The following is a 27,206-nucleotide window of genomic DNA, read 5'->3' on the forward strand; positions in this document are numbered from 1 at the left end:
GAAGCTCCCAGTATGTAAACTTCACAAGTCTCAAGAGGCGGAACAATTTTCCTTCAAAAAAGGGTTACAAATGGTAGGATTTGCTTGAGTGGTGGGCCGCCAAGTGTCTTATAATTGGAATTCTTCAGAGAGAAATCATCCTTCACATACAATTTCTGCCGTTCAAGTTTCCTGAATACCTGTTGGAGACAAAGACAAGGCTATACGTACTACGATGTACAATTCCAGCTCTGTGTAGGTATTCCAAGGTCTTTAGTATTTGCCTTACAGTCGATATACGGGTAGCTTTGGGCATTATTCTTGTTTTTGTTATAACAGTAGCAAGGCAAGGCCCAATCAATGGGAGTACCAAGTTTTCATGGGATTTATTTCCCTGAAGTAAAAATGTATCTAACAAGCTACAGGAGAGAAGTTTCGAATGCATTGTGATATATTAGTTTCGTTTTCTCCTGAATGTCTGCTAGAGATGATTATTAGGGTTCATCTCTCTTAAGATTCTGGGCCATCCAGACAGTAGAAAAGTCATACTGGCCTGCCTTATTCATGTTCTTCTATTGAGCACCTCGCTAAGGCAAAGGGATAAAAGACACGGGGAGTTAGATTGATACCATAATTCTGCCCATAGTTCCTCGTTCTCTTCGACCTCACAATCTTCACTCCTAGTGTTCGCATAGAGTTCAAAATTCGCTGTATCGTTATCATTGCGTTCTTCGCATTTAGATGGAGCCGTTATCGCCATCTCCAGCAGCGGGAGGTATTTAATAAGGACGCTAAAATATAATTAGTGCAGAAACTAGTAACGAACTTAAATGAAAGCCGAGTACGGAGTATTCTGTAAAACGTAAAGTTACTCGAAGGCGACTCAAAGGGTACTCCGTAGACGCAGAGGAAAACAAAAGAAGCGAAGGTGCGACAGGGAATTGAGATGAGTAATCCACAGATAAATGCCACAGCGCAAATCGCGGCATTTTTGTCCAGATATTGAAATCGTGCTGAGTAAATCACGCAGCGACGCAATAAAGGCAACATGGCTGCCAATAATGAGACGCTGGGGGAGGATGTTGCGTACGTACTCCGTATTCCGGACGCTTCAAATTATGTAGTAGGAATCAGGATATTTGGTTGCCCAACAAGGGAACGGACCACGAGTGGTATTATGTGCTTTTTTCGCGTCTGTATGAGGTAAGTTAAAGCGGGAAGACAAGCACCAGTGGCCACCCGACGAGAGAGCCCTGTCGCTCTGCTTGGCCGTCTGCAAGAGCTGCATTTGCCATGCCCTTTTCGGTTAATCCCGGGCAGATGCCATTGGCTGCAGGTGAAGATGGAGAAACGGATCAAGCTTGGGGCCATGCACGAACGTGGATTTGGCGTTCCGTCCAGTTTGCAAGTACTCCGTACGGCAGACTAGTCAACGCAGCGGTGGCTGGTGTGCTGTCAAAAAAGAGTACTTATGTGCATTCCTAGTATAGTGTGGAACAAGAACAAAGCCTTTTCCAGCAGTGGATCTAGAGCCCGCTGCCAAAGCGCGCGGATCGCGGGGCCCAAGTTGTTGCGTCTCTCCACAAGGCAGATTCGCAGATTCGAGATGTCGAGCATTAGTTGGTTGCCCATTTAGGGTTGCGCTAGCCGAGATTACCTGATGACTACGTCTCGGCACCCTAGCCCCGATTCGGCAGCCCTCCCTCCCCACCGTCGTTCGAGCCAAAACTCTCTTCGACGTTCCCGCTCCGCGACTCTTCTCTTACGCCCCGGAAAACATGCCCATCGCCGGCCTCGGTATGCTCATCGCGCCTGATACGTGACTGCGCTGGCCCGACGAATAATGGTCTGATCGTTTCAGTCCTGATTTCCTGACAACCGCCACCCGCGTCACCATCCCCGCCCTCCCGATAACGTCGCCTCCCGCCATCGGTGCAGCTCGCAAACGTCTTGAGAACGCACAATTGGGACTTCAGCTACGATGAATCAAGACTCCTCGCTGGCAGCATGGTCTGACCATATGCCCGACGAATCTATTCTCTCCGCACCCAGCGAGGACTTCACTAATCTACTGGACTTTACTTTTGACTTGACTGACCTGGAAAATGCCGCCGACCAGAATGGCCAGGCTATCACGACTGCTGCATCGCAGGCCTCCGTCTCGATGGTGCGAGACACTCAACTGATAGCAATGGAGGGCATTCAGACTTCGCAGCCTCAACAGTACCCACCCTCATCGTTTGTGGAACAAATGCCGCCCATTGGCCTGCCGGCTGCAAGCTCTATGCAACAGGTGAACCCATCGCATTTCTACATACAGAAACAGCGGCAACAGACTCAAGATGGCATTGTACCTCAAGTATATAACCAGTTTGTCCCACCTACACCAAACAGCACTGAGTTACACGGCGGTATTGCACGACATCCTCCTCCATTAGACACAGGAATCCAACGACGATATGAACCCTACACCAGAGCAACCGAGGACCAGGTATTTATTCCTCATACTTTCGTTTTTTCAAATACCTTCGCCACTTTTAACTAACCCATTCGCTTCTTTAAGAGCGCTTTTACCCCATTGATCTCTCCTGCCATGACGCCCCTGGAACAACAACTCCGATTTCCAGAGTACGCCACCCCAGGAGAATATCTCACTCCGTTGACTTCCCCTGCTCTGGAGGCTCACCATCCGCATGGGAATGGATTCATGTTCAATCCAGCTGCGAGTATGGAGATGGGCTTTATGGTATCGCAGCCAGAAATGAAGCCACCTTTGCCAGCAAGCACCGCACCTTCTTCGCCAGCTATTATTAGAAGGCATAGGCGTAAATCATCGCTTGTATCGAAGCCGAATTCCCGACTACTTCGCCAGTCCCCTTCTATGAGGCCTATGAGTAGCCGCCAAAGGTCCCATCCAGGATCAGCTATTCTTTCTGGAAATGACTCCCGCATTTGGAATAAAGATAGCTCCCAGGATCCATCTTTGGCCTCAAAAAGAGTTGGCTCCCATCATGGCAGTAGTAATGAGAGCTCAGGCCAGGATTCTGTATCCCCGGAGCCATTAGCGGAGCCTTTGATGCCCCCACCCGCAATTCCACGCGCTTTCAAGTCTCCTTTTATAACAGCACGTGACCCGAGTATGGAGCAAAAGTCCATGGAAGCTGCTACTCCAGCGACATTAATGAACCTACCAAAGCAGGCAAGCCCCATCGACCCCAGCGTACAATTTTCTCGTACCGGCTCTGTAATAGTGTGCAATGTTCCAGAGGAGGCAATGGAGGATATTACTCTCCCTGAACCCGCAACGAATGTTGATCCAGCTGCTACTGTAACGAGTAGTACGCTGACCGGAATAAATCAGCCGACTCCGAAATTGACATCGAAACGAACGCCGGTCCTTAGGTCCTTGAACGATATCAGCGGTCCGGGAACCGCCTCAGTGACTCCAAGTCCACAAATAGGCGCCATGAAATCTCCAATGGGGCCTGTTGGGCTGAAACGAACGGATACAAGACCTGGAGGAAGGACGTCCAAGAAGCGACAGAGTGCTAGCACGTCGCAAATCAGCCCTGCATTGAGACCAAAGATCAGCCCTAGTATTCAACCCCTTATTCGGGGAGAAGGTATAGAAAACATAGCTAGTTCTTAGTTTGTTCCGATTCACTTACCTACTTCTTAGGCCTATCCTCAGAGACATCTGCCCTTTATCTTGCATCGAAATCCAATTATCAGCACATTCTCGAAGGGACTCTTCTTCCTGGCGTTATCTACCCAGAGGCCCTAGCTGAAAATTTGAGCTCGAAGCGCACAAATCACAAACTTGCCGAACAAGGACGGCGTAATCGTATTAACACAGCACTTAAGGAAATAGAAAGTCTATTACCTCCTTATTTGGCATATGATAAGAGTAAAGATAAAGACAAAGACAAGAATGCTGAAGGCGGAGCAGGGTCATCCAAACCGGACAAGCCGGCTTCGCACCAGCCCATCAGTAAAGCTAGTACTGTGGAACTCGCCATCGTTTACATCAAGACTTTAGAAAAGGAGCTCTCAGAGACAAAGAAGAAATTAGAAGAGGCAGAAAAAAAGTTACAAGGTGCCACCAGCAAAAGTACAGCGTGTACGGCGGGCGCTAATGACGGCAGCGATCAAGCTAAAACTGAGGCCTCTCCTAGGTCTACAACTACCGTTTCAACGACTCCTGACGTGGCACACGCCGAAAGCGGGGGGTCAGAGACCACGAGATAAAGCGTCGGCACTCCAAATCTTCAACCAGCCTTTCTCTCTTCTTTATTGTCAATATTCTGTTTTAGTCCTTACTGCGTGACTTTTTTTTCTTACGACGAGATGTCTGAGGCATCACTTCCTACCTGCAAACTGGGATATTCTAATGTTTAAAATGGTGGGATGCGTGAATATTACAGTGTTCTAGTAACGTATCTCTTATACTGCAAAGATCCTGACAGAACCGGTGCATATGGCGGGTCACCCTGTTTCTTTTGTCTGTGTCTGCATTCTAGTTTACTCCGCTTTCTTGCTTCGCAGGTCGTTTTCTCGGAGATTTTGTGAAAGAACGGGTGGGTGTCTGAGTGTTTTCTTCATGCCAAATGTTTGTTTCACTTTATCTTCTTTTATGTCCATCTGATTCTTATCTAATTTCGAGAGGGCCCTTTTCCTTTACCTCTTGAACATGAAATATTCAGTATATACTACAACATTCTGTGATGTCTTTTTTTTGTCCATATTATGTGATAAAAGACGCGATTGTAAATAATTAGATATTGTGCTATTCAACTAATATATTCGTTCGTTTTATAATTTCCAGTAGCACCGCCATCGAATTATCGGGGCTATTTTCCCATTAATGAAAGTATTTAATCCACAGAAATAAGCAGTGATATATATGGTATGGACACGTTGCTTAATTCAGTTATTTATTTGAATAAGAATCAAGTTTTTCAGCGCTTTCCACTCTGCTTAGCACAGTTCACAGAACCCAGCGTTTCTATCCCCCGCAGCGTCCGAATAAAGGTCACGCAGTCTTCCACTGGGGCAGTTGAACCACTGTTTATCCAATTTAGACGTCAACATATACCCGTTGCTTTTAGTAAGCATGACTGATTCTTTTGTTCAGAAGAAAGCGCGAAAAGTAGAAAATAGAATAAAAACTGAAAAATAACTATGTAGTGTAAAACAGAGTGATAGAGAAACTAAAGGGCAATGAAAAAATGTAGTACAAAACTGAATCTGAATACAGAATGCTTGCAAAAGCGCCCAGAGAAGAAGGAATATGTCATATTGCACGTAACAAGAGAATTCTCATGATCGCTAGATAATATCAAGCAAACATCAATTCAAAGGCATCCATAAAATAACAAATGCAACAGTAAAGCCGTGTTTTCAAAGGAAATTATCAGAAACAGCCAGCAAATAGGAATACAGGGTAAATAGAAGAAAAGTAAGCTTTTCCAACCGCCTGAAAATGCCATCACCATGTTACTCCTAAAGGAAAAAAAACCCCTGGAGAGCATAAATGTTGGTCGTACATCCATGCATGCGGTGAACTGTACAAAACAAAAAGCCCCATCAAGCTCGATATTTTAGAATTCATAAAAGGCGAGAAAACGAAAGAATTAGGCAGCCTGAGATTGGGGACGGCCCTTGGGAGTCATTGTACCGCCGCGGCCACCTCGAGGAGTATAGCGTCCAGAGTCTTTTTGAAATCCGCCACGACCTTGGTTAGCGGTACGATCGCCACGGCCACGCGTGGCGCCTCCTCTACCAGCGCCAAACGGAGTATTTCCACTGTAATTATTAGTCCGTCGTCGTTCCTCAACTACGATACGTTCAGTACCGATTTGGTGGGGGTTTGCAGCAACCGCAGCTTTGTAACCTGCGGCATCGGCGAATTCAATGAAGGCGCAGCCCTAAGAAGTATGTATTAGTCACAATTGAAGTAAGGGAGACGCTAGAGTTACATACCCGATGACGGTTTACATCAAAATACTTAAGTTTTCCAAAGCGTTGAAGAGTCTGTTTGAGATGAGCGGCATCTACCTTGTCATTGACGCTTTTGATATATCCTAGCGTGTTATCATCGCGGCCTCTACCAGCAGTCTGCCACTCAGATCCAGAGCTGGAAGATGTCTGGCTTGGTGCTGTCTCGCCATTTGTAGTAGGCGCTGGTTCAGCGGGAGCCGGCGCGGCTTTGGGTTGCGGAGCTGGCGCAGGATTAGGCACAGCAACGAGAGTGGCGACAGGAACCACAGCGGCGGCAGTGGCGGCGGCAGTAGCAGCAGACTTGCTGGTGTTCGAAGAAGCGATAGAAGCCCAAGTCATTGAAGTAGGTTTTGCAGGTGGAACGTTCTCCTTTTCAACAGCGGGAGTTACAGGTTTCGGTGATGACGCGACTGGAGTAGGCTCAGGCTCCTTCGGAGTTTCTTTCTGCAACGCATCCACACTAACAGGAACAGTCTGAGGAGTAGCAGCGACCTGAACTGGTGCTGAGATTGTTTTAGGCTCGAGGCCTAGAGGCAGAAGAGCTGGGTCTTCGGCCTCTGGAGCTTTAGCTTCAACATCCTTGCTTTGGCTCTCAATTTTAGGGGGAGGAGCATCCTCCTTAGCCGGCTCGACTTGAGTATCCGCCACAACGGTCTCCTGAGCAGTTTGCTCATCAGCGATCTCCTCCTCCTCCTCCTCATCGTCATCAACAAGAAATCGAATCACATCGTTCAAGACGTAATATCCATTCCGTTGCTCAGCTAAGACGAAGGTCTGAACAAACTTGCGAGCAGGTTCGTTTTTGTTGGACAGTTCGCCAATGACACAGACCACGATGTTATCGAACGAGGATTGGGAATCAACATTCAAGACCCTAACTTTGGTATCTTGGTAATTTAAGAGCCCAAGGCGTTCCCGGATGGCCTGAATGCCGAAATAATGATCAGTTATAAAAAAAAGGCAAGTAAGTGACAAAGGCGGGAATAAAGCTTACATTTTGACCAACAGATACGCCAACAGTCTCTGCCTCATTACCAGCAACAAACTGGGATTTACGAGAATAGAAAAGGTGAAGTTTATCTGGGGAGCGGCTCATGGTGTTGTAGTACAGCTCAACGAAGAACCATGCAACTTCCTCCTTTGGAATATCTTTGGGGTCATGGGGAGGGGGAGCCGGAGTAGACGCATTGCCCGGTTGGTGAGGCGCAGGCATATTGGCTGCATGGTAAGGGTCGGTATTATATGGCACAGGTTGTTGAGCATAATTTCCATTAATGTGAGCTGCGTTGTCAGTAGCCATTGTGAAGAAAAATTGCCTAGTTGTATTGAGATGCGTCAAATGTATTTTGTTGGCGTGTGGAACTCTGAGATGTAGACAAGTGGTAAAATAATAATTCAAAGCTGAATCTCTTTTCTGGAGGAAATAGTTAGCATGAGGCTCAACTAGATGGGGCTGGGTTGGGCAGAGGCGTACAGTATCAAGCAGGTGTGGCCAGAGACAGGAAAAAGAAGAAAACACGCGTGTCGAAAAAGAAGAAACGTCGCGATACGTGTGTTTGAAGGGTAGTTAGGGAGAAATGGAGAAATGGAGGAGAATAAAAAATTTTTGCCGGTGGAAGCTTGGAGGAGGGAAAAGAAATTAGGTCAAAGCGAATTCTCTTGAACGGCAAAGCGGGCTCAGGAAGATTAAGAGCAGGCTAAATAAAACAGCGAGAATGAATAAGAAGCCGAAGCGGAGAAAGGGCACAAAAGAGATAACTAGGGTGTCAGTGGTGGTAGTGGTGGCGACGGGGCGGACAAACGATGACGGCGTTGTTGGATGAACGTCGAGCGAGAAGAAGAAGATTGTGTGATGAAAATCGAGGAAGGAGAAGGTTGAAGAAGGCCCGTTCTGCCACCCCACACCGGCTTTTTGGGCTGCCCGCCGGCGAACCGCTGAGTCAGCCCGCACGAAAATCTCTGCGGGCGATCGCCGAAACACTGCTCGCGCCGCCGCTGCCCATCCAAGCGCCCGGGGTTTCTGCTCCGTGGCTCATTTGCTATTTCTTGACTTGAGACCTGACAGCGGCATTCTTTTCTCTGGGCTTATTGGATATGCATACATCGGCGGGAGCGCGTGCCAGGACGAGCGTTTTCAGTCGCCCAAAAAGACATACACACACGCGTCTATTATCTATTTTATAATTTGCCGGCTACTGGTAGTGCTCGATACATTGGTTGCCTTGGACAGCTCGATAATTAAGCTGGGACACAGCGCTAACATATGTATTCCCATATTACGGTCTGGCTGGATAAGTTCAACGCAGGGTATTATTGGTGTTTCTTGATAATAAACCTGACTCCTGTAGGTAGCACAATGGATGTGAATCCAGAAATAACATAAGAGACATCAACAAATAATGGGCATGGCAACTGGTATCAAGAAATGAAATTCCACACGGCAAACGTAATGGCTGGATGATTCAGCAGCACAACTCCCAAGATGGATATAGTGGAAAGGAAAACAAAGGGTGGTAAAAGGGAAAGGGGTGTGTATAATGAGGGGGGGAAAATGCCATGCAGCCACAATCGGCCATTATCTATCCAAAAGGAAACAGTTACAGTAGAAGGAAATTGCGGGTATAAATAAATAGGGTGGTCTAGTTGGGGACTTCGGCGACTTCCAGCCCCTTTTTCTCCTCCAAAATGATTGGTTTGCGCATGACGGCATCCTGGCTGGTCATTCTTCGTCTCAGGGCGCGCTCGACTTTTGCCCCAAGGGCTAGTTTACTTAGATCATCGGTCTTCTCTGCCGTAGGCACAAAGCGCTGCTGGTTGAGCCTTTTGTTCTCCAGGCGCTCGAGGCTTTCGCCCAGCTCTCTGATCTCATTGAGGCGGCTGTCGCTTGTCATGGTGCTGGAGATGGTATTGTCGCTGATGGTAGAGAAGCGCTGAGAGTTTCGCTGAGAGGCAACCTGCTACAGAATAGGGAGTTGGAGGCATTAGTACGAGCGGTCCATGGGATTTCGGTGAGGAAGCGCTGGGGAGACAGGTGATGTCAGAGGTGCATGGTGGGCGCTTAGAACTTACCGAGGGAGCCATGATGGGTCGCTGGGACTCAAGGGACTGTCGTCGTCCAATTCTAGGCAGCATTATGACGGTATGTCGACTGTTTGAAGAGGGGTCGAAGGCGAGACTTGGAGCGAAGGAAAACGGGTTGCGGCTGTGCTTTAAATACCTGCGGGCCGGCAGTCGTCATTCAACGTTGGCTGTGCAAGCGTTAGTCACTATGCAGGTGAAGATGCCATTCACATCGGCGAGGAGCCACCGCGGAATGAGCACACAGGTAGAGTGGTAGCAGCCAGGAGATGGGCGCCGAAATCAAGGTTGTCAAACGGCGAAACCTACAGGAGGTACGGTACGTAAGTGCAGCCGTCGCAGAAACAACAGCGACCAGACACCGAAGCCAGGCGTTTCAAAACAGTCAGATCGCGAAAGAGAGCACAGAGAGGAGGGGGGAAGGGGACGGCTGGGCAGTATGTAATGCAGAAGACCGGCAGAAAGACAAAAGAATGGCTCGTGGGTTCATACAGGCGGAGCGAAGGGAAGCGATGAAGCCGTTTCACCCTCGCAGCGCCGACGCTTGTACGGAGTAGCGTGGAATTACGGGTGGGAAACAGGGATGGCCCGGCAGTGGGCCGTACTGCTCGGTAAATTACGGCGCGCAGATTGGCTGGGCGGCGCAAAGCGGGCGTACGCGAGCGTATTGCGTATCGGCCGCCCACAACTAGCAAGCGTGGAGAGGCCACGAACAAGACGGCAGCAACGCTGAGCGACGATCGCCCGCTACTGCTGCTGCTGCTGCTGCTGCTGCTGCTGGGGCGCGGGTGGACTGAGGCCTGCCTGCTCGAGCGTGTTCGTGCCCTGGGTTAGTTAGTAGTTAGTTAGTTTAAGCATCCGCTTCCCTCCCACCACGTGTGTTTCCGCGGGTTAACAAAGCATCCTGGTCAACTAACTAGTTAACTAACTAACTACGGAGTAGGCAGTTAGCCTCCCGCATGGATGGCCAAACCCATCCTCAGCCCACCGTTTGGCTCGCGCGCGCGACGCTGCCCGGCACAGCCTTGCCCCGACGCCATCCCGTGGCCGCTCGCCACCCCTCGATCGCCGACGCAGGGAGCGCAGCAAAACAGCGATTGATCGAGACGCTGGGCATGCAGGGCATGGTGTAACGCCTTTTGCTTCCGGCATTTCATTCGTGTTGGGTGTGCTGGAGGGCGATCTGCAGACTCCGACCAGCGGGAGGCTCCCGCTGGGCCTGAGCTCTGTGAGCTCCTGCGCACGGTGCCCGGCCGGTTTGTGCGATGATTTTTCGAGCGACCAGGCAGATCGGTTTATCATGCATGCCCGGTGTTCGATCCGCTGCAGGGTCGCGATTCAAGGACCTGGGGGCTATTGGTTGGTGCCTGAGCACTGACGCTCGTGCGTAGGCAGATGGAGAAATAAAGAGCTTCCGGTGCATTCGCAGCCAGCCATCATCCCAATAGACTTTCAAAGGAGCTGGCGTCGGCTCTTCGCGATACAGACATTGGACGATCCGGCGCCTTATCTTATCAGCCCGAGCTTCATCATCCCACTTTTGCCATCACAATCAACCACCGGATGCCCGCAGCTGAAGCCCCAACTCTTACATGCATATTGGCCCCCGCATTTTAGTATACAGAGGCTCGAGGACCGTCGAATACGAGTCGCCGAAAATTTCTCGACCAATTTACCGACGGATTGTCTCACCCGCCTCTCATCATGCCCAAGCCCAAAGCCCTTCTCAAGGATATGAAATCCAAAAAAAAGACAAAGCAATCGGTAAGGATGCCACAATGCCCAATTGTACCCCGCCAATGGTGCCCAACCGCCCTTGGGAGCCATCCCGCTAAAACATAGACTTAGGCCCCAGAAACTGCCGACGAATACCTGGCTGGTAGGCTCTAGAAGCGATACTACTGATTAAAGATTGAACCTTTTTTAACTTTAAGTGCCTGTAGAAGGAGTCAACTTTGAAGAAGCCGGCGAAAAGTGGCGCGCCGGGGACGCCGTGAAGTCTATGCGCTTCTTCATGCGCGCTATCGACACCTATGATACAGGATTAAAACAGTACCCAAACTCATTCGATCTCGCTTACAATAAGTATATACATCTTCCCTTCAGCTATGACACGAAACTACTGCCTAAAACAAGTTTTCTAACATAATCTGGCAGAGCTCGAGTGCAATATGAGATTACACAGCACCCCAAACTTGCATCTCAGTTGCCCGCGCCCATGATCGAAATTCTCCAGATTGCACTGAAATCTCACAGGGAGGCGCTTAGTAAAAACCAAGATAATGCTGATATCTTATTCAATACAGCTCAAGTATTAACAAGTCTTGCTGAGGTGTTCGCTGAAGGCAGGCGTCATTCCGAACCGCGAACTCACGAGGCCATCAAAGACCTACAGGAAGCATTAGAGCTGTTTCAAAGATGCCTTGCCATACAAGAGCTGCGATTTACAGAACATCAAGAACAGATGAATGCAATTGAGTCTGGTATGCCTGATGAAGAAGATCAGATACCACCTCCTGAATCAACTTTCCCACCCTCCGAACAAACCGAGCAGTGGGCAGCTGTGATCGAACCAGTAACCAAAAATACACTAGTAGATACGGCGATAGCCCAGCTCGAGGCACTAGCAACCTTGTGCGGATTGCTCATCTATGATCCAGGCAGCAGCGGTTTGGCCTGGATCGAAGAATATTCTTCCGATCTGCTTAGGGAGAAAATCAACGCCTACGCTGAAGGAACAGATAGAAAATATGACATCGCCTTAGCACGTGCTAGATTTGTGTCTGCGTTCACGGAAGCGGTATATCGAAATGGCCAGATTGACCTCGAGACATACAAAAACGAACTTAACAACGCCTATACCGACGGGCTCGATGTTACCAACGACCCAGCTGGTTTGTGTAGCCAAGCAGAGGCGCTGGTCAGCTTCAATTCGGCCCTAGCGGATATATATAGCCCAAACAACCCCGAGGAATCAAAGATGGTATTGAATTTGCGGTGGACGTCGCTCTCCTCCGCGCTAGACTCTTTGACCTCAGCCTCAAAGCTCCCTAGCACTGGGGAGAATCTTCCAAAAATACACATAGCGAGGGGCGATGTGGAGATGCACCGCTGGCGCCTAGGCAAGGATCCATGGAACTATGGACCGGCAGCGAACAATGCCTCAACGTTGTTAAAGAACGCCGAGACGTATTATCGGGGAGCTGTGGCGATAGCAAAACGCGACGGATGGGCCGGTGAGGAGAGAGAAGGAATGTTTAGAGAGGCGCTCGTCAAGACATTGTCCGGCGATTCTGCCCAGATGGAGTCGCTTCTGGTGGACTCGAAAGAAGAGCTCACTCAGAGCGCGGACGACATGGTTGAGGATGGATTGATTACCAGCGAAGACTTTCAAAAAATCATACATAGCATGGCACCAGATGAGATCGTTTTCTAATATAGTCAGATCGCGTTGCCTTTTGGAAATATAGTTGAAGTTTTCACTCACATTGCGCATTCCGAGTCTCCGGCCAATGCATATCGTAGTCTACCTGCAGGCAGCATGGCGCATAAAGCTTTGGTTGATATCCAGATAATAATCGAGGCGATAAACCTTAGGGCTTCAGTTCCATTTAGATGTTTCGGCTGCATGTCTCGAAGAAATCGTCCACAGGGCAGTGATTCAAAGCCAAAAAATGACCTGGGTTCCTCAACTCTGCTGAACAGAGTTCATCTCTTCATCCATGCGCTCCGCTTCTTGCCGTAGACTGTTATCCGGGTCAAAATCCTGCATGGCCTTCGCTGCCCCCTCGATGTCTCCAACAATGGCTTCCATTCCCTCAAGTAGCTGTCGGATTTCCTCCTTCTGGCGCTGTATCTTTTCAGCCAGCAGGATATTGTGTTTTTCAGTCTCTTCCAGCTTCAAATCCAGCGACTGCTGCGCCTGCGCAAGGTAAGGCGTGAGATGCGCCTGGTACAGCTCAGTAGCCCCTAGGGTATGTGGCCTGTATCCATCAGCTTTTCCTCAATCCATCTCCCACATTCGAGAAAGCGAAAAATCAAAACCTACGCAACACCGCTTTCCTGCTCTCCTTGTTCCTTTTTCCTCTTCGCCTGCGAGACCAGCAGGTCTAGTTCATTGAGGCCTTTGACCACCCCCCTCTCGCGGATCACATCGTCGAACTCCGCCCTTGCACTCTGTTCCAATTTCGCATTCAGCTGTCTCCAGACCGACTCGAGACTATGGGGTACGTGTTTGGCTGGTGTGGGAAAGCAGGATGAGAAATTGGCGTATGAATTCGCTCGAATCGTGCGAAGGAGTGCTTCACTAAAGACTTGTTGAAGTCGAGATGCGCGGGGGCCGGGCGCGAGGGGCACAGGGGCCGGTGGCGGCGGAGATGGAGATCCCTCCTGTTGTCTTTGGTCTTGCGAATCGTCGACTGGAGGTACCGAAGACATAATGTCGTTGAATATGATGTCTTAGTTCGGGTCTCAGAAATTTGGGTGGTATTATCGCGACGAAAGGTGGCATCCCCTAAAACGCGCTATCACGTGCTAAAACCTGTGCTTTGCCAGTTCAAGGGCTTAGACGAATGTGCTTCCACTTCGGAATCATAAGTAAGTGATATTATATTGGGCCCTTGTTGCTGGCATCCAGAAATTATTCAATTACACAAACATTTCAGTACTTTCAGGTATCGGAAACGATGAAAGGCAACGTAATCACAAGCGCATTGAGCACCAGGATAAAGATGTATCAGCTTCAAAACAGTGCAGAGCTCATAAGCCAAACATAAGGATCTATACGCGGAAACGGATACAAAGAAAATCCCCAAGCAGCATAACTGCCCCAGCAAACGCCTCGCTGCAAACCATAACCCCGCGCAGTCCCCTTAGACTCCTCTTAGTAACCCTGTGACACAAGCCCTGAGCCGCCGTACCCCGTAGCTATGTGTTGTTGTTGCTGCTGCTGCTGCTGCTGATGGATAGCAGCCTGATGCTGAGCTTCCTGAGCTTGCATCTGATTTAACTCATGGAACCAAGGGTGCCGCAAGGCCTCCGCAGCACTAATCCGCATTTCAGGCCGAAGCTGAAGCATGCGATTAAGCAAATCCAAACCAAGCCGATCGATCTGCGGGAGAATAAGTCGTAGGTCTTGCGTAGCGTAAACGTGGAAGGTGGGTTTGTATTCCGGGAACTGAGAGATTCCAGGCCATGAGCGCTCGGAGGGTGTGCCCATTAGGCGGAAGATTTTCTGCAGCTGGTCTTCATTCGTAGTGCCAGGAAAGAGAGGTCTACCCGTGTACATTTCAGCCATGATGCAACCAGCAGACCAAATGTCGATGCTGGTATTGTATGTTCGACTGCCCAACAGAACATCTGGTGCACGGTACCACAGGGTGACAACCTCATTCGAAAAGGTGTTCACAGGAATACCAAACGCTCTTGCCAGGCCAAAATCCGCAAGTTTAAGATGTCCCTTATTATTTATGAGAAGATTTTGGGGCTTTAAGTCGCGATGCAGAACGCGATTCTCGTGGCAAAACGCTATGCCGCGGAGGAGCTGCTGCATAAAAGATACGATTGTGGCATAGTCCAACTGTCCACGGTCACCCCTTATATCCATATACTTCTTCAAATCTCTGTCCATATATTCAAAAACAAGCATCAGTTTGTTCTCCGTGTGGATAACATCGTAAAGCGAAACAATGTTCTCATGCTTCAGCTCCTTCATAAGCGAGATCTCTCGTATCGCGGTTGACGGCGTGCCTTCCTCTGAGTCGAGATGTATTTCTTTGAGGGCGACCATCTCGCCAGTCTGACGGTTTCGTCCCTTGAATACCTAACTAGAGGCTTAGTTTCCGGGCCACGGAGCGGAGAAGTGGTAAATTCTGCTCACCGTCGCATATGTTCCCTCCCCCAGCTAGAATGCGTGGTTAGCACTCAGCTATGAAGATATAGATATTAAGTAGATAAAGAATACCTTCTCTAGCTGCTGAAATGAGCTAGGCTGCTGCCGTTTGTCCATGTCGCTCGATGGTGATTTAGCTTTTGATCGCGGGGCCGTCGGAGGCGACTTGCGCGCGTTGAAAAGAAAGGTGGACGGCGAGGCAAGTGAGGAGGCAACCTGTAGATATGAGGCGGTGTTACGAATGCAGGGATCAAGAGCTGTAGCAGAAACAGGAGTTGCGACGGGAGGATTGTCCATGTCAGCCTTTATACCGGCCGGTTGACGAGGATTTCGATGTCGGTGCAGCGCCCCGCGCTCTTACCTAACAGGCCGCCGCCTCGAAACGTGGAAGCGCCCGTGGGCCATTAGCGCCTGTGCCTATTTTAGTGGGCATCAACGCCCTTGGCCCGACGCTGTTTCAGCAATGGAGGTGCTCTATTTTTGAGCAGCGTGTCTGTCTAGAGCTCTATATATTATATAAACAAAATTTCGAATTGTAGCCTATACAGTGAATATTACTCCGGCCTTCCTCAGGCCCTTAAATTGAGCCGATGCGGTCAAGCCTCGAAACGACTTCAGGTAGGACATGTTCGGTCTTCTCACTGCATCGCATACGCGTCACTGGCATAGACTTCTCATTGGCATCTTTGAACAAGCTGACTTCATTGCGAACACCGCCCACATTCAAGATGCCAATAGACATTCCTCGGTGTTGTGCTCTTTCAACTAGACGCCAAGCGGAGAAGGTTGCCAAACTGCTTCCCAGAATCAGAAGTTTGCCTGCCTCGTCGATCGCTTCCTCAGCAGCCAGTTTTGTAGTCTCATCCACCGATTCGCCAAACATGACAACCGCGGGCTTGAGAATCCCGCCATTTGACCTCGAGGACCACGCACCATCTGGTTCTGTTTCAACGATCACTTTTGTTCCGTCTGTCCGGCGCGGTGGTTTAGCTAAACAATGTGGGCAGGGCGGGTAACGAAAAGTTGAGTAATGGGCATTAGGAATGTCTACATCCCCATCTGGATTCACTCGCAGACCTTTTGCCCTTTGTTCTGCCGCGACGTCGGTCTTCAGGGCTCCGGTCTCAATGATGCGAGCCAAAAATTCTGCCCAAGCGGGGTTCAGCCGCAAGAGTGATTCTTGATATATTTCTCTTGGCATTTTATGGCGACAGTCGATGCAGATGACGGATCGGAGGTAGCCATGGAGCTCGAGCACCGGAATCTGGGGATGGGCAACGCTGTGAAACGAGTCAACGTTCTGCGTGATCACGGAGCTGATGTAGCCCTTCCTGCCGAGCTCTCCGATAGAAAAATGGGTGGAATTTGGCACAGAGTCTCGTAATGTGGGATAACCAACAAAACTCCGTGCCCAGTACCGCTTTCTAGCCTCGTGTAGTGTCACAAACTCGTGGAAATAAATTGGGCGGTACGCCGCATTTCGTCTATAGGTGCCGTTTTCGCCACGATAGTCCGATAGGCCCGATGCAACTGAGATACCAGCACCTGTGAGAAGCACTGTTTGGGCATTTGAACCGACGTTGATGCCCCTGAGATATGGAGATGGAGGGGCGGAGAGAAAGTTGGTTACCGCGTCGATGGCTCCTGATAAGGTCCTGGCCGACGATGGGAAGATGACCGGCGGTGAAAATGGTGCGGTGAAAGGAATTCTCAACCGTTTCGTCATGAGAAAGGCATATCTGGATTAGTGAGACTGAGCTAGCGAAGGTCTTCCGCAAGGAAAGTCACGGAGAAGCGAAACTGCAGTTCGGCTGAGGCAGCCCAATAAAAGGCCAGATGGTCCGGGGTGCGAAAATATGTCTCCCAAAACCTGGAGATAGGCCGCCCTCGGGGTTTCATCCACAAAAAGCACGGCCAGAGAGACCAGGGTCGCGGGAGTGGAGCAGGAGGGCTCCCCGGTGGTGTTCGTTAGTAATAAGGCTTCTGTGGTTCGACTCGGATGGTTGCCTCCGAGACGCGCCCAAGGGCACAAAGATATCATATGTAGATAACCAAGTCCCCTAGGATGCGAGCGTAAAGCCGCCAATACTGGCAGGGTGGATTGGTGGTGAAACAAACAGCCCATGCACCGGCCTGCGTTTCACTGGCTTGGCTTTGTCGGGAAGCTTCTCGAGGGCAAGGTCGAGGCGAGCTTCAGGCGCAGTTGCGCGAGACATCTGGGGTAGTTCAACGTACATACATAATAGCTCAGCAGCCAAGCGATAAGACCCATCCAACAGCTTTCACGGTCCAGCACCAGCTGGGCCGTCACCAGAGAAGGCATGCCGCTGAGCCAGCTGCGTTCCGGCGGAATCGCAACGCGCAGCCGCTTGATCAGCTTACACAGCCGCCAGCATTCTTCCCCGACCAACAACATCGTGCAACGGCGCCGCGACTCGATCCAGCAACGTGTCTTCAGGACATCCGCCTGCCGCCTTTCTCTTGCTCGTCTGCCGGGCCCTCCCTATGCCCCGTCAGCTCTCGTTTCGCCGTCCCCTTTAACGCTTCCGCCCGTCCCTCTTCTCCCCCCTTCCCGCTTCGCCCGCGTCGTGGCCATGACGAGCCAACAAGTTCGTGCACACGGTCACCATGGCCACCACCATCACCACCACGATAATGCATACCTTACCTCTAAAAATAAAGATGATCCCGGGGTAAGGATCACGCGAATTGGGTTGCTGGCCAACCTTGCCATGGCAGTTGGCAAGGGGTTCGGAGGCTATGTGTTCCATTCTCAAGCCTTGGTTGCCGACGCGTACCACGCTCTCACAGACCTCGTCTCGGATTTCATGACATTAGCGACCGTATCTTGGTCCCTCAAACCGCCATCGTCAAAATTTCCCACGGGATATGGAAAGGTGGAAACATTGGGTGCTTTGGGCGTCAGCAGTCTGCTTTTATGTGGGGGATTTTTGATGGGTTTAAATGCGGTGGAAATTTTGCTCACTCAGTGCTTTCCTGATATTGCCGAGACAGCCGCTCACCTAGGCCTGCTTGGACATGGCCATTCACACTCACACGGCCATCACCATGGTGCTGCTCTTGGCCCTAACATCAATGCCGCCTGGTTAGCTGCTGGTTCAATTGTTGTCAAAGAATGGTTGTATCGTGCCAGTAAGTGCAACAGGCCAAAATTCTAGTGTTATTGTTTCTAATGATGTCGTTCTATAGCTATGAAAATTGCCATTCAGCGCAAGTCGTCTGTGCTCGCCTCGAATGCTGTTCACCACCGTGTTGACTCCCTCACAAGCATTGTTGCCCTTCTAACCATTGGTGGCGCCCATGTTTTCACGGATGCATCTTGGTTGGACCCTGTTGGAGGATTATTAATTTCATTGATGGTGATTCGTGCAGGATGGGGAAACACAAAAACATCTTTATTTGAATTGGCTGACATGGGTGTCGACCAGGAGATGATAGATTCTGTCCGAAAGTCAACTCTCAAAGCATTGGCAACTACACCAAATGGATCTGATGTGGAAATTCGGGACATTCAAGGCATCAAATCTGGCCCCAACTATCTCATGGATATTGAAGTGTCAGTTCCAGGAAGTTGGTCTGTGGACCATACCCGTTATATTGAGGGATTAGTACGGGATCGGGTTGGATCGCGCGTTCGGGGCGTTAAACGAGTGAAGCTGCGGTTTACTCCAAATGCTGAGAAGGAAATCACGTTTGCTGAGGAGTTTTTTGCGCCAGATGTCAGCCCTCGCAGCAGTCCCGAACCAGAGATGGAGGGGAATGGTATCGAAACGGCCACAAGCCAGGAAAAACAGCCGGAGCAAAATGGTGTCAGAAAGCGAGGGTGATCTCATCTGTATACATGCTACTGATACTATTGACTGTTGCTACCCGGACTGACTGGCTTCGTCAATCATATGCCCGGGTGGCCAATCGCTCGCGGCTCTACGTCTGATAAGTTTTATTACACAACATTTGAGTACTCTGGTACATGCATGGAGGCTGCAGCTAAAAGTTCCGTCTTGGCTGCTTTTCTGGGGTTCTTTACTGCATTTTTTGCGAAGGCCACAGTAGGGCTAAAATACGCAGCTTGAGTATAGACCTCAGATTTTCGCACCACTGTGCTAGCATTTAGAACTTGCAATAAAAAAATTCAATTGTGTTTGGATTTTACTCCCTTTTTGTTTTCGTTAATCAACGTTGCTGTCTTAGCTTGACCCTTGTAACGCCCCCTTGGCAAGCGGCTTCTGCTAAAAATAGAAATATTTTAACCTTTTTCTCGACTTCCGGTAGTATGGAAATAGAAACCTCTCCAGGGATATTCAGCCATTGGTTGGCTCTGGTAATTCCTATTTTCTCCATATCAGATCAAGCGTTGAGTACTCCGTATGAAAATGGTGATCTCTGCTTAACATCATTGGGCCCCACATTTCCACCTGCGTCAAACTAAGGAGGAACCTGGTTGCAGATTGCATGATTCGCATCCAGTTACGGAGTACTCCGTACTCTTATGATGACGATTTGCTGTGCTGTTTATAATTTTATTCTTCCCTGGCAGGGACACCCGCTTGAATAGTTATCTGCATGCATAACCCCGCCCCATACACGAGCAACGAAATGGCTTCTGACGAACCCTTATATCTCGGGTTCGACCTATCAACGCAGCAGCTGAAGGGCCTCGTTGTTTCGTCCGCGCTTAAGGTGGTCAATGTCGCCAAGTTTGATTTTGACACTGACTCCAAAGGCTTCGGTGTGAAAAAAGGAGTGCTCACAAACGAAGATGAGCATGAAGTCTTCGCCCCTGTGGCCATGTGGCTGCAGGCACTGGACAGTGTTTTACTACAACTAAAAGAACAAGGCCTGAATTTTAGCCGTATCAGGGGAGTCAGCGGTGCGGGCCAGCAGCACGGAAGTGTATATTGGAACGAAAATGCAAGTCGGCTGCTGGGGCAGCTTCATAAAGAACAGCCCTTGGAAGATCAGCTTGGGGCGGCGCTATCATACCCTTATAGCCCAAATTGGCAAGATGCAAGCACACAGAAGGAGTGCGATGAGTTCGACGCACTCCTCGGCAGTGAGGAGATGTTGGCACTGGCTACTGGGAGCAAGGCCCATCATGTAAGTAAAAGCGGTATCTGGTACTTATGCGCAACGCCGCACAGCAATCTCATACAAAATAAATATCTAGAGATTTACAGGCCCTCAAATCCTAAGGTTTCATCGGAAGCATCCAGATGAGTATAGAAGAACGGCCAGAATATCACTCGTCTCCTCTTTCTTAGCTTCAGTGTTTCTGGGGCAAGTTGCCCCAATTGATATTTCGGATGTCTGTGGAATGAACCTCTGGGATACGCAAAAGAATTGTTGGAATGAAGATCTAATTACATTCTGTGCCGGTAAGTATGGTGCGAATGACCTGAGAACCAAGCTTGGTGAGGTCCCGCTTGACGGCGGTCGGCATCTGGGTAAGGTTCATGGCTACTTTGTTGAACGTTATTCGTTTCATCCGGAGTGCACCGTCGTACCGTTCACCGGCGATAACCCCGCGACAATTCTCGCGTTACCATTAAGGCCAGGTGATGCGATGGTGTCCTTAGGGACTTCAACCACGTTTCTTATGTCGACCCCGGAATATAGGCCCGATCCGTCAACTCACTTTTTCAACCACCCTACAACGCCTGGCATCTATATGTTCATGCTTTGTTATAAGAACGGAGGTATAGCTCGCGAACAAGTCAGGGATGCAATCAATGAAAGCATTGAACCCAGGAGTGGTTCAAATTCGTGGGAGACTTTCAACAGGGTCCTATTAGAAACGCCAATCGCAGGCCAAAGGACCGATGGAGAGCCGATGAAGATGGGTCTATATTTTCCAAGGCCAGAGATTGTGCCTAACTTGCGCAGTGGAGAGTGGTATTTCAATTACTATGCTCAAGACAAACGGCTTCAGGCGACCCCTGGTGACTGGAATGGCCCGATTGACAACGCGAGGGCCATTGTTGAAAGCCAGATGCTTTCGCTTCGGTTACGTTCGAAAGATCTAGTTCATAGCCCCAAGAACGGAATTCCGCCACAGCCCCGTCGAGTATACCTTGTAGGTGGTGGCTCCCGCAACCATGCCATTGTCAAAGTAGCTGGAGAAGTGCTTGGGGGCTTTGAAGGTGTGTATAGGTTGGATGTTGGAGAGAACGCTTGCGCGTTGGGGGCAGCCTATAAGGCTGTTTGGGCGGTCGAGCGGTCGAATGGTCAGACCTTCGAAGATATAATCGGGGAGAGATGGAAAGAGGAAAACTTCATCGAAAAGATGGCTGACGGATACCAGCCTGCCGCCTTCGAGAAGTATGGAGCAGCGGTCGAGGGATTTGAGATGATGGAAAAACAAGTGCTAGATCAAGAGGGCCGATGATATCGGATGCTCATTGCCTGTTTAGTAGTGCCAAACATAGCATTCCAGAAGGCCTTCGTGTTTGTTGGTATGAGTTGGGTCGCCATGTTTTCTGGAAGCTTATTTCGGGGTTTCGGCGGCTCGTGACCAGTGTGTGCCCAGTTGCCAAAACGATAATTTCATACTGGTTGGAAGTTAACGGCCTAACCCTCGAAAACACTTCTTTGCCAATGGTCTACTGCCTGTGCCCCCTATCTTTTTTACTTAGCTCTCTTATTCTTGTGACTCTGGCTTGGACTGCCATCGCAGCTTGCCCTGGCCCTGAAATGCGATAATCTCCAGTGATATGATCCACATTGTTATCAGTGACTGCCCACCACCATCTAATTCTCCAGGCTGAAGCTGCATAAGTGCCACACAGATATACCACCCCCAACGCTGCAGCGATCTGCGGGAGCAGCTTGCGCTGTGACAAAGCTGGGGGGAAGATGGAGGACCAGGTACCTTTTTTTCACCCCCTCTCATTTCAGCACCATCGCTGTTTGGTGCCCCGCCATACCAAGTCCCCCTCCATGACTCAAGAAATAGCTGACACTGGTTTCATATCGCCAGGTAGCAAACGCAATTGAGATAGCAGGGAATCCGTCCTCCGACCAGTCGATCAAATCGCAAGCCTTCGAATACCTCAACCGGCTTCGTGCTGATCCCTCCGGCTGGCAGGTCTGCCTGCCACTGTTTACAAGTACCCCGAGACGTTCAGATGTCGTGCGCCACGTGGCTTTAGAAGTCATCAATAGTGCTACCCAGACTGGACTTGTAGACGCTCAAAGCCTCTGCTTTATCAAAGATAGCCTTTTGACGTACCTTCAACAGGCATATAGATCGGATACGGCCTTGCAACCGGATCCTGCAAATATTCAAAATAAGATTGCCCAAACGATTACGTATCTCTTTTCTGCGCTCTATGCAACGGAATGGAACACGTTTTTTGACGATATACTACTCCTGACCTACCGACCAGAAAGTGCGTTACGGGACAACATTTCGGGAATTATTTTTTACCTTCGTGTTATAAATTCGATCCATGATGAAATTGGAGATGTGCTTGTATCACGTTCTCGATCGGAGCAAGACAGGGCCAATATACTTAAGGATCTTATTCGTGAAAGAGACGTGGAGAAACTCGTTACCTCCTGGCAAGACATACTTTCTCAATGGCAAGACCGAAATGATTTAATTACGGAAATGTGTCTAAAGGCCATCGGCAGCTGGGTCAGTTGGATCAATATTTCTTTAGTGGTTAACCAGACCATGTTGGATTTGTTATTCCAACAGCTTGCCAAAGCAAATAATGTTGACCTCCAACACGGCAGTGAGAAGGTGCGGGATGCTGCAATCGATGTGTTTACAGAAATTGTTGGCAAGAAGATGAAGCCTGCGGATAAAATTGATATGATCGTTTATCTGAATTTGGAAAGTATAGTTGCTCAACTTACTGCTAGCTCTCCGTTGCATGAACACCGATTCACCTCCAAGTATGACACAGATCTCGCCGAAACTGTGGCCAAGTTGGTCAATATTACTGCAATCGATATAGTCAAGGCGCTTGATAGTGAGAATGCCGACGATGCCACTAAAGAGAAAGCAGAGACTCTCCTAAGAGCCTTTGTTCCCCATATATTACGCTACTTTTCTGACGAGTACGACGAAGTATGTTCAACTGCCATTCCCTGCCTCAATGACCTGCTGTCATATTTTCGGAAAGTTGCGAAGAAAAATCCAGCTGTTATACCTCAACAGAGCCCAATGTTATTACCTATCCTGAAGGCCATTATTCAGAAGATGCGTTATGATGAAACTTCCGATTGGGGGGCCGAGGATGATCAGACAGATGAAGCAGAATTTCAGGATCTGAGGAAAAGACTGAATGTCCTGCAGCAGGTTATTGCAGCTACCGATGAACAGTTATTTACTGATGTTGTAAGTGAGGTTGTAAGCACAACATTCCAAAATTTACAGCAGTCGGGTGGACAATTAGACTGGCGTGATCTTGACCTTGCTTTACACGAAATGTTTAATTTTGGCGACATTGCCATTCGATCCGGAGGCCTATATACTAAGAATAAACCCAATAATCCAGCATCAGAACGCTTGGTTGAGATGGTGCTCATGATGGTCGAATCAGATATAAGGTCATACACCCACCCAGCGACTCAATTATTGTTTATGGAAATTTGCGTTCGATACAGCTCTTTTTTTGAACATCATACACAGTTCATACCCGGGGTTTTAGAGGCATTTCTTCGACTCACTCACCACCAATCGATTAAGGTCAAGACGCGATCATGGTACCTATTTCAGCGTCTAGTGAAACATTTAAAGAATTATATTGGAAACGTTGCTGAAAATGTTATTGAAGCATTACGTGATCTATTGGTTATTCATGCAGAGATTCCAGCGGAGGGACCTGATGGCGATGACATGTCTTCTGAAGACCACGAGGGCTCTGCTGATGCTATTTTTACCAGCCAACTTTACCTGTTCGAAGCTGTAGGCACTATCTGCTCGACTTCATCTATTCCGGCCGAAAAGCAAGCTCTCTATGCTCAGTCCATCATGAATCCAATATTCATTGATATGGAAAGGAATCTAGGAGCAGCAAAGTCAAATGATGAGCGAGCGCTTCTACAAATTCACCACGATATTATGGCTCTGGGAAATCTCGCAAAGGGGTTTTCTGACTGGATACCAGGTGCCTTGAATCCTGCTACTCCACCTGCGCCCGAAGTTTCAGAGGCATTTGGACAAGTAGCGGAGGCAACATTGGTAGCACTTGAATCTTTGAAAACTTCATTTGACGTTAGGTCGGCGGCTCGGTTTGCATTTTCAAGGATGATAGGCGTTCGAGGGTCACGCAATCTACCACAACTACCACGATGGATTGATGGTCTGCTCTCAGAAACCTCATCAAAAGACGAAATGGCTTTGTTCTTACGTCTGTTAGATCAAGTTATCTTTGGGTTCAAGACTGAGATTTATGGGATTCTGGATACGTTACTTACTCCCTTCCTTCAGCGCGTTTTTGCTGGTATTTCCGAACCAACTACGGGGACGGATGATGAAATTCAGCTTGCGGAGCTAAAACGAGAATACCTCAATTTTTTGCTTATGATCCTCAACAACGATCTCGGAACAGTCATTATCAGTGCTGGTGAGTTGCGACTCTTTGACTGCATAAGGAGATATTAACCGGACTCATTAGCAAACCAACCCATTTTTGAAACAGTCATTACCACTATCGAGCATTTTGCAAAGGACGTTGATGATTTTCCCACTGCAAAAATGGCATTTCTCGTTCTATCCCGCATGTCGAGTATGTGGGGAGGCCCAGACATAGTCCATCCCTCAGCCTCTACCAATGGCAGTATACCTTCACAGCCTGCGTTGCCAGGGTTTACACATTTTATGATTACCCGTTTCTCACCACTTTGTTGGGCATTACCCATGAATTCTTCCTTTAACCCAAAGGATGCCCAAGCAAAGCACGTACTTGGTGAAGCGGCAACTCTCCAGAAGACAATTTACTCTAAAACGGGCCCCGAATATGTACGGTGGTTAAGGGAGACTGAGCTACCAGGCATTGGAATGGGGTTTGACCTTATAAACGAATATGTTGGGTCGTTGGAAACGCAAGATGTGAAAGGATTCCGTCAGTTTTTCCAGGTATGGACTATCCTGTGATTCTTTAGCCTAATTTCTGTATTATGTGAGCTAATTTTATGGTTTATGTTATAGGCATTTATTCAACGTTTTAGCGCATGATGTCAGCAGATATAAAATCGCATTTTCTTGCACTTTACTCCACAGAAAGCGCACTCGATTTCAATCTATTCTCTAAATTTCCGCAACTAAACACTATTTATATTACACGCCCGGTTGAAACTTCCATTGCTGTTCTTAACTGCCATTTTCTTATGAAGCCTACCATCATCTTACCCTTATTCTCTCCACAGGCATGGTCACCTCCAGCATTGCGATGTTTATCAGTTGCAGCTGGACAGTGCAAACATCAGTGAGTTGTAGCCTCTATATCGCAAACCACCTCCTACTGTACTCAATTCACCAAGAACAATTGAGACCTTCACCAAAAGATACCCTTTACTTGCGTTCGCGCTTCTCCATTGCTAAACTGATGAGCTTTTCAAAGTTAAAGTGGGATGGTCAAAACGCCTGTATGTGCTTCATAATATTTTGTGCCTATGTTCTGCCTGTATGTATATACTTACAGTAAGATTAGCGTCGGGATTCGAATGTTCCCTTGGGTAATTAAAGGGAAAAATAGTGATGCAATGTAAGGTAAATAATAAGGATTTTTCAACATGTTTATATTTCTAAGCGATGGTAAACCGTGAAACATGGAGTATATACTTGTGAGATATGAACATACCCCCTTGCCTTTTATCAAAGGAACTAAATATCAATGAATGCCTCTTGAGTCCGACTCCTCCTTGTTGGTCATAATTTCTGCTGTGCGGTTTTATCACTTCTATCGCCGTTAGATGAAAGATTAGTAGGGGACCTGACAACATACTATGCCAGCAAGTACTTTGCAGCATGCTCGATATGGTCATCAGAAAAGGTAGCCATCGTGTAGTAACTATGATCATAATCCTGTTGGTAGCGAATATGGATCCCCGATTCAAGGCCAGCTGTTTTAGCTGCCTCAGTGAAATTCTCAGGGAGCAACTGCCCTTGTTTGTAGAAATTGTCGCCAGTACCCTAGGTAGTCCGTTTAGCCCATAGGAAGTTTTGCGCCGATACTAAATTTACGGAGGCCTCACCATATCAATCAAAATATCTAAGGGACCTCCATTCCATTTTTTAATCAATTCAGTGGCATCGTGTTCTTTCCATTTCCCAGTGTTCTCCTCCCCGAAGTATCCTTTGAACGCTTTCTGACCCCAGGGGCAGTTAATTGGGTTGCAAATTGGAGCAAATGCCGACACGGACTTGTATTTCTCGGGGTTTTTAAGGTACTGGCCAAAAATGTTGTTTAATATCAAGTTTTGACCAAACATACGGCTGAACAGCACATACCAACGTCAAAGCGCCATGGCCACCCATGCTGTGTCCCGTAATGCTCACACGGCTTGAATCTAATTGTGGAAAGGCCGAAAAGACGGTCTGGGGAAGCTCTTCAGTAATATAGCTGTACATTTTGTATCCTTTATCCCATGGAGCTTTAGTCGCATCGACGTAGAAACCGGCTCCAGATCCAAAGTCATATGAATCGTCTTCGCCTTGAATATTTAATCCTCCTAAAGCACGCAATGTACTATTAGCCATCATTCACAAAAAGGCAGGGCAGAAAGCAAAGTAAGATGCGTACTTGGGCTGGTGTCTGGATACAGCACAGCGATACCCTTCTTGCTGGCACCGTGCTGGAAATAGCCTTTCTCAGAGCAATTTTCCGCTGTGCAAGTCAACCCAGAAAGGTATATAAGAACAGGGACTTTCGAAGAACCGTTCAAGGCCTGTGGTGGGAGGTATAAGTTAAATGCCATCTCGCAGCCAGTGGAAGAGGCATTGTGGGAGAGTTTTAAAAGCTTGCCTCCAAAGGAGGCTATGGTAGCTTTGGTAGTTACAGACATGTTGTAATTGTCGTGAAAAGAATTGCAATTGAAAAAGGGAAAGATGCAGCGGCATATGAGCTCCAAAGTGTTAAGTTATAGTAAAAATGACCCGAGGGGAATTTCGATGCGGGGAACTTGGAGTGCGGGGCAGGGGAATTTCAGGTTTCCCCTTTCCCCACATCGGAGACAAAAGTACAGAGCGAAGAGACTCATCAAATAGATCTACTACAAACCAATGATA

The 27,206-nt window shown here is 48.6% G+C and overlaps 11 protein-coding genes across 11 annotated transcripts; 5 read left to right on the top strand and 6 right to left on the bottom strand.

The window, feature by feature from the left end:
- Positions 1-1,960: 1,960 nt before the first annotated feature.
- Positions 1,961-4,227, top strand: LOZ57_001125 (uncharacterized protein; the record flags this gene model as incomplete). Its single annotated transcript, XM_049250217.1, has 3 exons — positions 1,961-2,470; positions 2,543-3,602; positions 3,659-4,227. 3 exons carry the CDS (start codon positions 1,961-1,963, stop codon positions 4,225-4,227), a joined length of 2,139 nt encoding a protein of 712 aa, XP_049110577.1.
- Positions 4,228-5,612: 1,385 nt separating this feature from the next.
- On the bottom strand, positions 5,613-7,279 carry LOZ57_001126 (uncharacterized protein; the record flags this gene model as incomplete). Its single annotated transcript, XM_049250218.1, has 3 exons — positions 5,613-5,906; positions 5,962-6,903; positions 6,974-7,279. 3 exons carry the CDS (start codon positions 7,277-7,279, stop codon positions 5,613-5,615), a joined length of 1,542 nt encoding a protein of 513 aa, XP_049110578.1.
- Positions 7,280-8,618: 1,339 nt separating this feature from the next.
- Positions 8,619-9,111, bottom strand: LOZ57_001127 (uncharacterized protein; the record flags this gene model as incomplete). Its single annotated transcript, XM_049250219.1, has 2 exons — positions 8,619-8,936; positions 9,049-9,111. 2 exons carry the CDS (start codon positions 9,109-9,111, stop codon positions 8,619-8,621), a joined length of 381 nt encoding a protein of 126 aa, XP_049110579.1.
- A 1,650-nt stretch (positions 9,112-10,761) lies between these two features.
- On the top strand, positions 10,762-12,493 carry LOZ57_001128 (uncharacterized protein; the record flags this gene model as incomplete). The annotated part of the gene is made up of 4 exons (XM_049250220.1): positions 10,762-10,821; positions 10,906-10,936; positions 11,001-11,142; positions 11,215-12,493. 4 exons carry the CDS (start codon positions 10,762-10,764, stop codon positions 12,491-12,493), a joined length of 1,512 nt encoding a protein of 503 aa, XP_049110580.1.
- Positions 12,494-12,745: 252 nt separating this feature from the next.
- LOZ57_001129 (uncharacterized protein) lies at positions 12,746-13,494 on the bottom strand (the record flags this gene model as incomplete). Its single annotated transcript, XM_049250221.1, has 2 exons — positions 12,746-13,040; positions 13,106-13,494. 2 exons carry the CDS (start codon positions 13,492-13,494, stop codon positions 12,746-12,748), a joined length of 684 nt encoding a protein of 227 aa, XP_049110581.1.
- Positions 13,495-13,939: 445 nt separating this feature from the next.
- On the bottom strand, positions 13,940-15,244 carry PHO85 (negative regulator of the PHO system; the record flags this gene model as incomplete). The annotated part of the gene is made up of 3 exons (XM_049250222.1): positions 13,940-14,878; positions 14,936-14,959; positions 15,020-15,244. 3 exons carry the CDS (start codon positions 15,242-15,244, stop codon positions 13,940-13,942), a joined length of 1,188 nt encoding a protein of 395 aa, XP_049110582.1.
- A 280-nt stretch (positions 15,245-15,524) lies between these two features.
- On the bottom strand, positions 15,525-16,673 carry LOZ57_001131 (uncharacterized protein; the record flags this gene model as incomplete). Its single annotated transcript, XM_049250223.1, has 1 exon — positions 15,525-16,673. One exon carries the CDS (start codon positions 16,671-16,673, stop codon positions 15,525-15,527), a length of 1,149 nt encoding a protein of 382 aa, XP_049110583.1.
- An 868-nt stretch (positions 16,674-17,541) lies between these two features.
- MMT2 (mitochondrial metal transporter) lies at positions 17,542-18,795 on the top strand (the record flags this gene model as incomplete). The annotated part of the gene is made up of 2 exons (XM_049250224.1): positions 17,542-18,100; positions 18,158-18,795. 2 exons carry the CDS (start codon positions 17,542-17,544, stop codon positions 18,793-18,795), a joined length of 1,197 nt encoding a protein of 398 aa, XP_049110584.1.
- Positions 18,796-19,564: 769 nt separating this feature from the next.
- LOZ57_001133 (uncharacterized protein) lies at positions 19,565-21,353 on the top strand (the record flags this gene model as incomplete). Its single annotated transcript, XM_049250225.1, has 2 exons — positions 19,565-20,065; positions 20,136-21,353. The coding sequence occupies 2 exons, from the start codon at positions 19,565-19,567 to the stop codon at positions 21,351-21,353; spliced, it is 1,719 nt and encodes a 572-aa protein (XP_049110585.1).
- A 467-nt stretch (positions 21,354-21,820) lies between these two features.
- Positions 21,821-25,154, top strand: LOS1 (pre-tRNA nuclear export protein; the record flags this gene model as incomplete). Its single annotated transcript, XM_049250226.1, has 4 exons — positions 21,821-21,832; positions 21,945-24,543; positions 24,595-25,055; positions 25,128-25,154. 4 exons carry the CDS (start codon positions 21,821-21,823, stop codon positions 25,152-25,154), a joined length of 3,099 nt encoding a protein of 1,032 aa, XP_049110586.1.
- Positions 25,155-25,922: 768 nt separating this feature from the next.
- On the bottom strand, positions 25,923-26,983 carry LOZ57_001135 (uncharacterized protein; the record flags this gene model as incomplete). The annotated part of the gene is made up of 4 exons (XM_049250227.1): positions 25,923-26,111; positions 26,174-26,368; positions 26,430-26,650; positions 26,722-26,983. 4 exons carry the CDS (start codon positions 26,981-26,983, stop codon positions 25,923-25,925), a joined length of 867 nt encoding a protein of 288 aa, XP_049110587.1.
- Between the last annotated feature and the right edge of the window lie 223 nt (positions 26,984-27,206).

Source organism: Ophidiomyces ophidiicola, assembly GCF_022830035.1.
Source record: "Ophidiomyces ophidiicola strain CBS 122913 chromosome Unknown scaffold_3, whole genome shotgun sequence".
Lineage (NCBI taxonomy): Eukaryota > Fungi > Ascomycota > Eurotiomycetes > Onygenales > Onygenaceae > Ophidiomyces > Ophidiomyces ophidiicola.